General features: G+C 39.1%; 1 protein-coding gene across 2 annotated transcripts; it reads left to right on the top strand.

The window, feature by feature from the left end:
• Positions 1–1,707: 1,707 nt before the first annotated feature.
• On the top strand, positions 1,708–7,256 carry LOC9272617 (uncharacterized). Of its 2 annotated transcripts, XM_015767152.3 has the most exons (6): positions 1,708–1,973; positions 4,095–4,176; positions 5,443–5,506; positions 6,552–6,624; positions 6,747–6,802; positions 6,894–7,256. In XM_015767152.3, exons 3-6 carry the CDS (start codon positions 5,451–5,453, stop codon positions 7,018–7,020), a joined length of 312 nt encoding a protein of 103 aa, XP_015622638.1. In that variant the 5' UTR covers positions 1,708–1,973; positions 4,095–4,176; positions 5,443–5,450; the 3' UTR covers positions 7,021–7,256. The 2 variants fall into 2 exon arrangements, with proteins under 2 accessions (XP_015622638.1, XP_015622637.1); XM_015767151.3 differs by lacking the exon at positions 4,095–4,176.
• Positions 7,257–14,006: the final 6,750 nt, after the last annotated feature.

The raw sequence follows: 14,006 nt of genomic DNA on the forward strand, positions 1-14,006 counted from the left end.
CCATTTGTTGTGTCCCATCTTATTAGAAATACAATTTTTTTTGACAAATTTTGCATGATAGAAATACAATTATTATAGGACGGAGGTAGTATTTTTCATTCCTTGTTGTGAGCAACAGATGGGTCATGGCAGGCAAAATACCTCTACATGCACGTAGAGCCAGTGAATACTTGAAGCCGGCGACGGCGCGGTGGAAGAGCCGTTAGCGAGGGAAGAGAGGATGTGGCGCTGTGGGTGGGGGGCGCGGTGGCACGATGGTCGGCGAATCGCGGGCATGGGCGGGTTGGAGATTGGTGGCGGCGATTATGGAGTCGGACTCGGGAGGGGAAGGGGAACCTGCGGGGTAGGAAGAGGTTGGAGGTGGGATGAATCTCAAGCATTGGATTTAATATGGACAATTTGAACCATTGCATTGAGTGATGAATGAAAGATAGATAAATAGATAGATAGGCATAGAGAAAATTCCTATATACCCTTAAAAATTTACTCAATCCCTTTAATACCCCTGAATTTGACCTCATCCCTTATATACCCCTGAGTTTTCATTTTGATCTTCTCTATACCCATCTCCGTTAGTTAACCATTAGTTGACCGTTAAATATTTTAAAATGACTATATTACCCATCCTATACATATGTGGTACCTACCCAATAAATTTTCATATGAAAAAATTAACTTATACAAAATACAAGCAATATAATCATTTGATGCCCAACTTAAAAAATAAAACTTATTATTTTTTATTATTTTTAAAAAAATGATTAAATACATACATTAGTTTCACCAGAAAATTAAGAGCAAAAACTAAATGTTATTTAGGTTTAATTTTTTGGGAAGATATACGAAATTCATCAAATTTGATCTGAAATTTATTTAAAAATTTTAAATTTGTTTTCTAATTTGTGATAAACTAATTACATCCCCTTTGTTTTTTTACAACGAATCTTTTTTCACTAAATATTTGTTGAAAAGTAATTTTCAAATTTTATGCAGAACTTTTTTTACAATAAATCTTTTTTATTTTCATGAAATAATGTTTTGTTTTTAAAAATTCATAACAAATATTTAGTAACTTATTCCTTATTGGTTTTCACAACTCAAATAATTTACACATAAAACATTTCTAGCTTTTAACAATATACCAAGGACAATAAAGTAATTTCTTCAATAACTAACGGTCAAACTAATGGTCAACTAACGGAATGGGTATTTAAGGGATGCAAATAAAAACTCAGGGGTATATAAGAGATCAAACAAATTTATGGGGCGTAGAAGGGATTGGGTGAAATTACAGGGGCATGTAGGTAATTGGCCCATAGGCATATGCTTGTGGTTATAGGGCTTGTTTGGTTCTTTACCCTACCAATTCATTGGTAGTGCCAAAGTCTAGGAAAATTTTGGCACTACCAAAATATTGGTAGGGTAAAATTATTTAGCTAACATTTGGATTGCTACCAATTTAAAGCCAAATTCTTATAGCATAGTGAAGAAACTTCTAGAATATGACCAAATATTTTAGGGGCACTACCAAATATTTAGTCTCAATCCAAACTAACACACAAACTATTCAATTTGCCAATAAATTGGTAGGGTATGTTTTTGGCATCAAACCAAAACGGCCCATAGTTTTGTCAAGGTCTAAGATATAGAATAAGTTTAGTAAAAGGGGTAAAGTGTAAAAATTCCTGCCACCCCAATCCTTCTCCCGGCCGTACACCATTTCGTTCCGACGCGAGTAATTCCTCCCCACGGGCGGCGACTAGGGCGGCTAGGGTTCGTCGGGCGCCGCCGTGCCGGAGATCGCCTCTCGCCGCCGACACCCGGATCTCCGCCGCCGCCGGTCGCCCCAGGTTATCCCGCTCCCGCAGTCACCATCCCGTCTTCTCCGCCAGTCGCCTCACGCCCGGCCTGGACGCCCCGGAATCCATTGTCGGTCTCGCCCCGCCGACTGCCGTTGACGCCACTGGCTGAAGGTAATAAGCCGCTCACCTCTCCCTCTCCCCCTCCCCCTGCGAGCTCATGGATTTAATCCATTCGCTCGTGCGTGTTCTCCGTACTTGGGTGAACTAAACCTAGTTCGTGTTCTCCCTACTTAGGTGGAGTAAAATAGTTGAACGTTTGTTCTCTGTACAACAACTGTCACCTATCTTCTCATTTAGGAGCTTCGATTTATCCTAGAATGAACGGAACCAGCGGTTTTGGATGAGTTCAGTACTGTGGTACTCTTGTTCTCGTGGACGATTTAGAGGAGCCACTCCTGTTGAGAAGAATTATATTTCATAGTTCCCCGATGGTAATGAATCACTAGAGCCCGTATTTTGCTAGTATATATTGATTAACTTCCACAAATGTGAAGGATAATCATGGTGCATAGTTTTTGTATGTCAAGTTTTCTCAATCAGGTGGCAGCTGTATTGCTTGCTAGTAAAAATGTTGTGCTGATTGGTTGTTTTTAAAGGCGATACGCAGATTGGTTGCTTTTCTTAGATGAAATTCTGATTGGTTGCTAGACAAGCAGTTTGCCCTTCAAATGCTATGGCCCACCTGCAAACGCCCTAGAGTGCTTTGGTGCTCTAATCTAAATGACCTAGGAAAGGATTAGGATGCTGTTGCTTAAGTTGTTTGGGCTGCAATGGATACAAGTTAGTTAGGGCTGGAAATGATGATCTCCATTTTCAGAACATATAAGGCTGGGAATGGGCCTTGGCCTGTCACCAGGCCTTCAAATGGAGAATAGACAAACTATGTCGACTTATTAGTTGTGTTTTCTCTTGCTCTTCTTTTGTCTGTAAGTGTTGGGTGTTCTATTTGTTTTTATACGGAATTAATTGCACGCAAAAAACCGAGTGCTCACTTCTGCAACGTTCTAATGGTTGCGACCTTGGGTCGTTCTCCCGGTGGACTCGTACCACAAAATCCGCAACTGCCGCTGCACATTAATCACTTCCTCCTTGATTTTTCAATTTTAAAATTGAGGCCCCCCCACCCCCGCAAACGCCAATCAGATGGATCGGAATTCCTTAATTATTGCCGAATTATTATGGAATCCTATGGGTTGTTTGTCGTACAAAGCCCTTTGGAAACTTCATTTTGCTCAGCGGAGGACATGTGCTGGTTAGTTACATATGGAATTATAAGCAGGAAATCAGCTGCATTTTGCATTCTCGTTAGTAAGATTTTCTTTTTATATAAAAAAGAACCCATATTAGGACCGTTATCTCGTTCTCACCCCACAGATTGCGTATCTTCTGCTTCTTCTTCTTCTTTTTTTTGCTAAACTGTGAAATCATCGAGAAAATCCCAAATTTTTAATATCATTTTTACAGTTTAAGCTTCAAAACCTCCAATAACATGAATATAAATGTTTATCCATAAGATTTTTTTGTTAGTTCATTTGTTTTTTTGTCGCCTTATCAATGATAGTTCAAATGATTAGAGCTTAGCAATCCTTTTTTCAATTTATACTCTCATTTTCCACGTGTTTCCCGAATTGCTAAACGGTGTAATTTTCTTTTAAAAATGTTCCACAGGAATGCTACTTTAAAATTATATTATTTTTTATTTTAGTTAATAATTACTTAATCATGCGCAAATAAGATACATCGTTTTTTTTCGGGAGAAATGGGCTAGCAGCAATGTTGCAAGCTACTACATCCGTTTTAGATTATAAGCTATTTTGACTTTGATCAAAATTAATCTACTCTAAGTTTAATCAAGTTTATACATAAATATACTAATATCTACAACACTAAATTAGTTTCATTAAGCTTATAATTGAATATATTATTATAGTATATTTGTATTGCGTTGAATATGTGACTACTTTTCTAAATTTAATCAAATTTGAAACAATTTTACTTTAATCAAAGTCAAAATGACATATAATCTAAAATAGAGTGAGTATCTCTGTAGGGTGTGTTTGGATAATAGGAAATAGGGAGTGAGATTGGGATTGAAAATTGAATGAAGAGTTAGGATTAAATGAAAGAGAGAGAATAAATGGTTAGGATTTAAATATGTTTTTAGTAGGTGGGAAATCATTTCCATATCCTATTAGCCAAACACTGGCCTAAGCTAATACCAACATTCTTCAGGAGCTGGATGCAAATTTGGCAGACCAAGTCCAAAACACGACAGCCAGCAGCAGCAGCAGGACACCAACGCGACGCCACCACAGTATAACTCGACGCCCCCACTCGCTCTCTTCCCCAACCCAATGACAGCATCAGTATTCCAGTAGCAGCGGAGAGAGAGAGGGAGCGGCCAACCAAAAGCCCAAGCCAAGCCAACGCCGCGTCGCGTCTCAGCCAGCCAGCGAACTGCCTCCCCGCCCCCGCGCTTGCCGGCGAACTCCCCCCACCTCCGGCGGCCCGGCCCCGCCTCGCTCCCCGGCATCAGGCGATCCCCCCCATCCCCTTCCCCGCCCCCTCCCCTCCCCGCGCGCAGCATTCGCAGATCGCATCTGGCTCGCTGGCCGCCCGGGCCCTGCTCTCGCTTCGCGTGTGATGTGATGTGATGTGATCTCTTCCCCCCATCTCTCGCGGCGGGATTTTCTGGGGGATTTTGTTTTTTTTTTTTTGTTTGTTCTTCTCGGGATTTATGGGGGTTGGATGGGATGAGATCTCGCTGCCGGACTTAGGGATGGAGTACAGCTGAAATGGCGCCGTCGGTGTAGTGTGTGTGTGTGTGTGGACAGCGTGCGGCGGTGTGGGGGTAGTTGTGAATTAGCGGTGGTCGTGGCGGCGGATTTGGAGGGGAGATCTAGCCCCCGCTCGGTGCTTCCTAGGTTTGTTTTCCTAGGTCGTGGACGGAATTGAGGAGGTACTGATTCGGATGAGGGTGTCGGTAGAATACGGCGTTCCGGACGACTTGCTGGTTGCTGCTTGTTGTTTCGGGTTGTTGAGTTGACTGTAGCTGAGTTGCTGATCCAGTTCGTTGTGAATTATGCGCTAATGCAGTGGTACTTCTCCATGATGATGATTTTGCCTTTTTGTTTCCCCTTATTATTACATGATTCCTCAGTACAAATGAGCAATCATTCGCTTTGTTTGCTTTGGAGTATGGATATTAGTGGCGGTTTAATTATTGTGGTACACAGTGGTGGAAGGATTGCAGAGTTATATATATACCTGGTGGAATTTGGATTAACGAGAGCTCAATAACAACCACATTGTGGTTGATTTGGTCACCTATAGTTTCCTATGAGCATCTGAGGGCTGACTAATTGCTGGACTTTAGAAATTAGAATAGCTGTTGTTGCTTATTGTATTTACATTGCTGTTGTTATATTGTTCCTATATGGATTTGTAGGCTACAGCTGTACCATATTTTAATTGAAAATGCTCCAATTACTTGTCAGATATGATTCACTAGCTGCATATGAAACTTTAGGAGAGGTCTGAGTTGTACATGGCCTTATTTTTCTACAATTTCTCTGCACAGGTGTGAATATGTCGGACAGTGCGTTGAAAGATCTGAATCTAGCTCAGTGCTGGGACTTCACCTGGTGACTCTCCCTCTCCCTCTCCCTCTCCCTCTCCTTCCGAATGGTGACGATTTGCGCGGTCATATTTTTTTTCAACGATTCGTGCCTTCTCGATGAGCAATTTTGGATGATATTTCTCCTACCGGAGTGCATATGCTGCTGTGGTGCTGTGCTATCCCCGTGTTGCTTTCACCTGCGCTCGTGGTGTTCGACGAATTGCCTAAAAGAAGCATTTGCTACTGTTTATGCTTTCTTTGGCTAGGCGGCGGTTTCATTTCAGTTTCCCTGCCTATCAATGTGTTGCGCATACTTCCTTATACCTTTTTTTTTACCCCCAAATTCATGCAAATTTGAGACCTATTGATACTATGATACATAGTATAGGGCAATGACTGCTATTTTCGAAGCATTTTGAACTGAATCGGTGGGAATACCTGATTATTTTCATGGAGTAAATATCCTGTCGTAATTGGTAAAGCTATTATTTTGCGAGGGTACGCAAAGCTTTGTTCTCAATGTAAAGCCACGAACTGATGGATCATTAAATAAACCACTTCCATTGGCGACATTTAGTTTCTTAAGAGTTAAGACTGGAAGCCAGAAATTCTGTAATAATTTATCGTAGTGTTCAGAGTTCAGACAACACAGAAGAAATGAAAGTGTGCAGCATCTGTTAGGAAGTTACAATGATGTCCCACTGACGCACAAGCAAATTTGCTGGGTTATGGAAATTAGAGCAGAATAGTGATTTTATCGTTTGACCATATAGTGTTATTAAATGATGTATTTTCATGAGCGAATGATCAATGCCAAAAAAAAAATAGCTTAAAAACTTGTGGCGAATGGCTGTTTCATGGCTATAGTCTCACAAACCCAGCCTTGCAGAAAACTCTTGGAGCTAGTAGTAATCAACTTGATATATGTTGCTTTTATGCATACTGAATCATCTGCTACCTTTAATCATCCTGTTCCTCAGACATTGCTACTTACGCATAGTATTGCATCAACTATGTAGCTCATATGTAGAGAAAATTTATCTTGCACTAACAACCTTTTTGTATGGCAGTGACTTTGAAATTGATTATGGATCCGAGGAACGCGCATCCATAGTTTACAAAACGCTAGCTGTTGATAAGGAGGTAAGAAGTTATAGTACACTTTAACATGGTTCTTGTTTTCATAAGGAGTCCCAATGTTTCCTCTTTTCTTCATGCTAGCTTGTTGAGAAAAGAACTCGAATCCTGTGGTATTTATCTTGCAGTTGCAACCTGACAAGGTAAAGAGGGAGATGTCTGTTTCTGGTGGCAAGCTCGTCGTGTCAGTAAATCCATTCTTAACAATTGCTATCGATTGTGTTTACTTTGATTCACGATGTGTACTGATACAAAATTTTCTGAATCTAATTCAGGCACTTTGAAGCTGTAGAGGCTCGGTTCCTGCGAGCATCGTTCAGCGCGTTCGTCGATCTTACAGTACTGGTTACCAAGCTTGTTGAAGAATATGGCATCAGCAAGGAAGGAGAAGGCAGTATCTAGCTAGTTTTACTCCCCTGTATCTTAGAAAAATGTTTTACAACACCTTTGAGCATTCATACCTTCTTTTATATCATATTATGTGTGTTCTTCGTTTCTTAGGCCAGAAATCTACAAGATAGAAGCAGCTGTTGTAATTCCAGATTTCTTGAATCTTGGTATGGGATTTGCCTCTCAAGAGTAACTCTGAACATACTTGGTTGGGATAGTAGTCAGTTCTTGTCGCCTTAAATGAAAAATCATGCATGTATAGCTCACTGTATTATATAACCTGATAATGATGATGATGAATCGTAAAAAATGGACGGAAATCCAAGAATGCTTCGTAAATATATGTAGCTGAAAATAAATTGACTCGGATAAAGCTAGGAAAAAACAGAAACAAAGTCTCCCCTCATTAATTAATTTAGTAGGAAGAGAAGATGACAAGAGTGCTATCTCATTGATAGAAAAATAGAATTGGCGGAATATTACTCCCTCCTTCCCTAAATATTTTTGATGCCGTTGATTTTTTTAAACATGTTTGATAATTCGTCCTATTAAAAAATTTAAGTAATTATTAATTCTTTTTCTATCATTTGATTCATTATTAAATATACTACTACTATAGTTTTTAATAAGACGAACGGTCAAACATATTTAAAAAAAAATCAACGGCGTTAAATATTTAGGGACGGAGAGAGTATTACCCAACAATACAATTAAACACGACGTACGCACGATCATTAGACTCAATTTAAATTACGACAATACAATTAGCCAGTCTCTCATAGCCGACCGATCAGCTAAGCGACATACACGCGTACATGCAACTAAATTTAAATTACGACACACACAAAACCTAGACACACAGCAAACTAAATTTAAATTGCGACACACACACAGAAACGAACCTTAGCTAGCTCTCTCCAACCTCACTAAATTGAACATGACACGAACACACACAATTAGTACAGCTACATAGTACTACGCTACTACTCCTATATGGGACACAGGTGCATGCGTGGCACGGATCGATCACACTAGAAAATGATCGAACTACGAACGTCGGCCTGCAGGAGGTATCTTCCTGGGCGGCGTAGCGTCCCTGGGGCTGTCCGACTTGATGGAGCACAGCTCGTCCGAATCCTCGCCATCTGAAGTCCGAGTTATGATCAAGTCGTCTATGTCCAGATACATCGGTGGCAGATCTGCAAAGTTTATTAATTTTACAGCAATTAATGCATGCAATAATCAAGTAAGCAATTGAAGCTATGGCAATAATGCAAGAAATCAAGAATCAAGAAGAAGAAGAAGAAGAAGAAAGCTAGAAGTTATATACCGTGTTTCTCCCTCTCTCGTTGTGTTTCACTCACGCTCTGCTGCTTCTGGGATGATGAGGATCCCTGACTTTGCTCACCTTCACCTCCATGCTGCTCCCCGGTGCCCTTCTTTCTACCAGACTTGAGAGCTACCCTGTGGGCCGCTAGATTTCCTGTAGGTTCCACAGCCAACTCACAGGAATATTAATTTTCTTGACGGGGTTACTTATACCCACAGAAAAATTGTGTTATTTTTGTAGGTTTTCACACAGACCCACAGAAAAATAGCGCTGACAAGTAGGCCTCAAGAACCATCAAATAAAACTCAGGCAGCCAAGTCCCAAAACCTAATTCCCCACCCCTCTTCCCAAACCCTCGAGCCGTCGCCGCCCCTCTATTCTCTCCAGATCCGCATGGCGAGCGCCTGTGCGATACCTTCGACGAACGGCGGGTCGGCTACCGAGCCTCCGCCCAGCGCCATCGGCAAGATGCAGCCGACCATCACCACCATCTCCTGCCGGCGACGAGCTTCCACCATCCCCTCCACTGCCGGTGCTAGCCACCCCAAGGCCCAAGCTCAGAACCTCTAGATCTGGATGCCCCAACCCTGGGAACCACGGATCCAGCCGTATCGAGTGTGGGTGCTCCAGATCTCGCGGTTCTCGGCTCCGGCAGCGCCGGCAGGAGAATGGGCGCTGCCCCTCCTTCCCCTCCTCTTCAGTAAGTAAAAGCATCCAAAAATATGTGTTTCAATGGTGAGGAAACGGTTTGGAGCACCTCTGTCCATGCTAGCATGTGTTTCCGCTGCTAATCCCAAACACCGATTTGTTCAGATAGCCGCCGGCGGAGATTTCTAGGAGTTCAATTTAATCTGCTCCAAAGTTGCAGCCAACCATTCTCCTTCAGGATGAAAAAGTGTAAGTCATACTAGTTTACACTTGTGGATTATTTTGGCTTTGATCCGTATTACGTGACTGCCCAGTAGTAGATCTAGATTGGGTTATTGGCCCTTGACCACAAGTTTAATGATTGTCAGTGGAATGTCAGTAGATCTAGATTGGGTTCTTGTGTCAAAACCTGCGTTGCTGCATTCATCAACTAATCTAGATTGGATTAGTTGATCCATTACTGTTGTTGCCAATTATTATTTTTTCTCAGAGCTCTGATTCCCAGATATTAAGCAAGACAAGTTGGTTCCCATATTGTCTACATTATGTGATTTAGTTTCTATAATAGAAATTTAATTTTCTTGGATTACTTACTCCTAGAGTATAATATTTATTTTACATCTAAATGATTTGTTTCTTGTTTCAGCCTTGTAAGACAATTATGTCTGGACCAACTAATTTTCCTCTAGCCATTTTGTGAAGACCTAATGTTGTGGCATGACAGATTGACAGGTACTCCCACACTAGAGTCCCTGCTATTCATAAAACTTTGTTTGTGTCTGGTACTGAGTTGTTTGACATGGAATTAATCTATCAGTGGATTATCATGCACTATGCTTTCTTGGTCACATTTAGTTAGAATGCAGATGCTTTTCTTATGCTATTTTTACCTTGCAATTCATGGTAAGGATTGTGTGAATAATGAGTATTATAGTGTTTTATTTTCTCTGTTTTAGTAGCTAAGAAAACATATTTTTAGCTCAGGTTGTATGCATGAAATCATTAGTGCTTTCTAGTCTCTACTAGTGCATATACATACTTCACAAGTCCAAGTCCATGTATATCTTTTGGCAAGTCACATACTGCTACATGTGTTGGATAGATACATGCCATCAGAACAATAAATTAGTTTCAGTCTCTTGTTTTTAAAATTTTCTTATGTACAAACCCTTTATAATTTACCTTGTTCATGGCACTTTGTATTTTTCTTAACAGGCCATAGCTTGAATCTTTAAGTGCTGCAGTTAAATATCTACAGAACGTTGCACATGATGAAAATCAAGGTATGCTTCTCATTCAGTGGATGAAATCTTTCTTAGTCTAAGATGTCCTAGCATTTGCACCATGAAACTTGTCATTTAAGCATCCATAGAAAATGAGTTTGATCCTATTATCCTAGCATTTATGTCTTATCTGAATTGGCAGAGTACTACAGGAAGTATTTTCATGGTCACTTTTCATTTCAGTTGCCATATTTCATTTTCATGCTTTGTAGTTGACAAATTTATGTTGCTCACTTCAGTTTTTCCTGTACTAATCTATTTGTTTCTCTATAACTGGGGTATTCAGAATCATTGTTATTTATTTTGTAATGAAGAAAATTATGAAATTGAACCTCTTTTTTAAAACCTTTTAGCTTCCTTTGCCCAAGGTTGAAGCACCACGGAACACGGACTGCTGCTGGAAGACAATGTTCTTTTACATATGTTTGATGAATTGTAACTGAACACATTTATCTTTTCTATGGACCCTTTGTATATTACTAAATCCGGTTTGAATGAATTTGTATGTACTGAACTTAGATGGACTATTTATGTAAGCTTTGCAGACTTGAATTTTGATGTATGGATTGTGATTGATGTTCATATATTTATCCAAATCACCATGTGTTTTTTTTTGGGCGTGGAACTCATTTTTTCTGACGGTGGATGATGGTTTTTCCTGACGGGTCCACGTCAAAAATAAGCTTTCACAAACCTGACGCCAGTTGATTTTTTTTGTGAGCCAACCGACAGGAATTCCCGACAGAAATGATATTTCTGTCAGGAAAACGACAGAAAAATTTATTTTCTCCGTGGTCTTTTTTCTGTCGGCAAACTCTGACGGTGCACCCACAGAAAAGTATTTTCTGACGGTAATTCATATTATTCTGACGGTTTTCGGCCTACAGGGTAGACCTCTTGATCTTCTTTTTCTTCTCATCATCCTCCTTCTTGTCTTCCGACGACTGTGGCTGCTCAGCACGGTTCTTCTGCCTGTCCATTGGAGCTTAATTTGCTAGCTAACTAATAACTATAGCTAATAGCTAGGCGCTGGCTAACTCGATCGAAAAGAGCTGCTTATCCCACAGCTTGTCTGCAGGTTGCGATGACCTATATTTATAGTCAGTGTACATCGATCATTGAATTGATCTTTGTTCATGCTTACCTTTAATTTGCTTCTGACTTGCTGCATTATATATAATCCAGGTCTTGAGATGACCAGATCAGTGCGGCGCATGGATGTGTCAAAAGAGATCACTGAACAAGTATAGTACATGCACGTGAACTAGCTAGCTACTGTAAAATGGATCGGAGTACATTGCGACAGAGAGCACATACGTACTGTGAAACAAATTAAACATCATAATCTAATTCTTGCACTTAAATGTCCAAATGCTAGTTTCTCGCAATCTCTGGTTGTAGCAGAAAGAGCCTTAATTTTGGATCTTAAGAGCTGCTATTATTACTTGATGACGAGAAGTCTCTGTACTTTAATTAGCCGTGCATCCAACCAAAGAGTGCCTCCATGCTGGTTCTCATTTCGGTTTAGAAGAAAACGGAGACGGCCCAGCAAACCAAAACGACCCATCTGTGAGCATTTAATTTGCATGTGTACGCCTTACGCATTTCTTCGCTAAAAAAATAGTTAAAATTTTTCGGGCTTGGTTTTGTATATATATCTCTCTCCCTGCCCAAGCTCGTCCAATAACTATCGTGGGCCTTTTTTTTTTTTGGCCAGACTTCTTCGGCCCCGGGGAGGCAAGCCTAGGGACAATGCATATTTATAAATGAACAATAATCCAAATGATTTAAGTTATTTATATATATTATTATACGGTTGGTCAGTGTTGGAGAAATTTATTACTTCTTTCCAAAACAAATTAACCAAATATAAAATGTTTAAATTCATAATATTATGATGTATCGCATCTCATATTTAATTGGTTTATTGTAAGATAGAGGGAATACTATTAGGTACGCTTGATCATGTGGTGTGTGCCTTGCATTCATATGAATACTACTCTCTTCGTCCCTTAATATAAGAGATTTTGACATTTTAGTTACACTGTTTGACTACGTCTTATTTAAAAAATTTGTGCAAATATAAAAAGCGAAAAGTTGTGCTTAAAGTACTTTGGATAATAAAATAAGTCACAAATAAATTAAATAATAATTCCAAAATTTTTTTGAATAGGACAAATGGTCAAACAGTGTAAGCAAAATATCAAAATCCCTTATATTAAGGGACGGAGAGAATAGTATTCATATCAAATGGACCAAATACAGGCAGCTGATAGATATAGGGATATGCTACACAAAGACAAGCTCAATGTTTGTGTGGTGTGATGTAATCTTAGGAGTGAGCCCATAAATAGTGGGATAATGTTAAAGCAATTCGCACAATGCTATTGCTATGGCTAGGATTTAAGTAACCATAAGATAGGGCCACATGAGATAGAAAAAAAAATACTTCAGCTCTTGTTTATGAGGTGAATGAGAGAGATAAAAATATTTTAATTTTGTTTGTGATAGACCTTAAGTATAATGTGCACCATAAACTAATGCTACTTACCACAATATATGTGACTTATTTTATAAGTGTAATTATTATTTTAAGATTATATTTTTCATAAATTATTATTGTTGTGCTAACGCCATATCGATCAAAAAAAGTGAGCAGAGGGGAATATGCATGATATATAGCATATCACGGGTATGATTTTGACTGCTAGCTGCTGCTGTATGGTACTACCTCCGTCCCATATAAATTATAATTCTAGATGGTTGCATATATTAAGGATTGAGAAAAAAAACTATAATCGATGCTCCTTATTAAATGTTCTATATATAGATAAAAGTGGAGGGGTAGTTGAGGGTAAAATAGAGATAAATTTGAATGAGAAGTGATTAATGAGACCATTAATACTATATTGTGATAATTATTTTGGGACAAATTTAAATCCTAGAAATATAACTATTATAGGACAGATAGTAACTAGCACTCTTTTTAAAACTAATTAATATGGGTGTTAAATGCTGCGTGCATCTTGGAATGCGTTATATATAGGAGTATACTACTAGTAGCTTGTGTGCCTATAAATATAATCGTATGTCATATTTAACCATATTAATTGTGATATATATTATCACGATTGCATGCATGGTCAATATAATTCTTTTATTTATTAATTAATGTAAGAGTTTCTGGCATTTAGAGTAAACGCGATGTTACCTTTATTTTACTATGTTTATAATATATATAGTCCAGTATATATATGTGATACATTGGTTGACAAACTTAGTATTACTTAAAAAAAGATGACATCAATAGCAGTTTATTTCACGTACGGTAGATCAATGCGGCGTACGTTGCTAGACAAAACTAGTGCGTAAAAAGTTTCGAGCACACGCAGTCATAATAATGCAGTAATGCAGATGACCAAGGTGAATGGGGTAGTGCATGCATATATACACTTGGTCAACTCTGTCGTATACAGTAGTAGACATGTAAAGTACTAAACTTTATTCGGTCTCGTCATCGATATATCGTCATACTACTTTACTGTAGTTCATCAGCTCTGCATTTGCATATGCATGCAGATATGATTCGACGACCAAAATTAATTAAGGCTGTGTTTAATCCAAAGTTTGATCCAAACTTCAGTTATTTTTTATCACATCAACCTGCTATAAACACAACTTTTCAGTCATATCATCTCCAATTTTAACCAAAATTCAAACTTTGCGCTGAACTAAAC

The sequence above is a fragment of the Oryza sativa genome, chromosome 2 (genome assembly GCF_034140825.1).
Source record: "Oryza sativa Japonica Group chromosome 2, ASM3414082v1".
Lineage (NCBI taxonomy): Eukaryota > Viridiplantae > Streptophyta > Magnoliopsida > Poales > Poaceae > Oryza > Oryza sativa.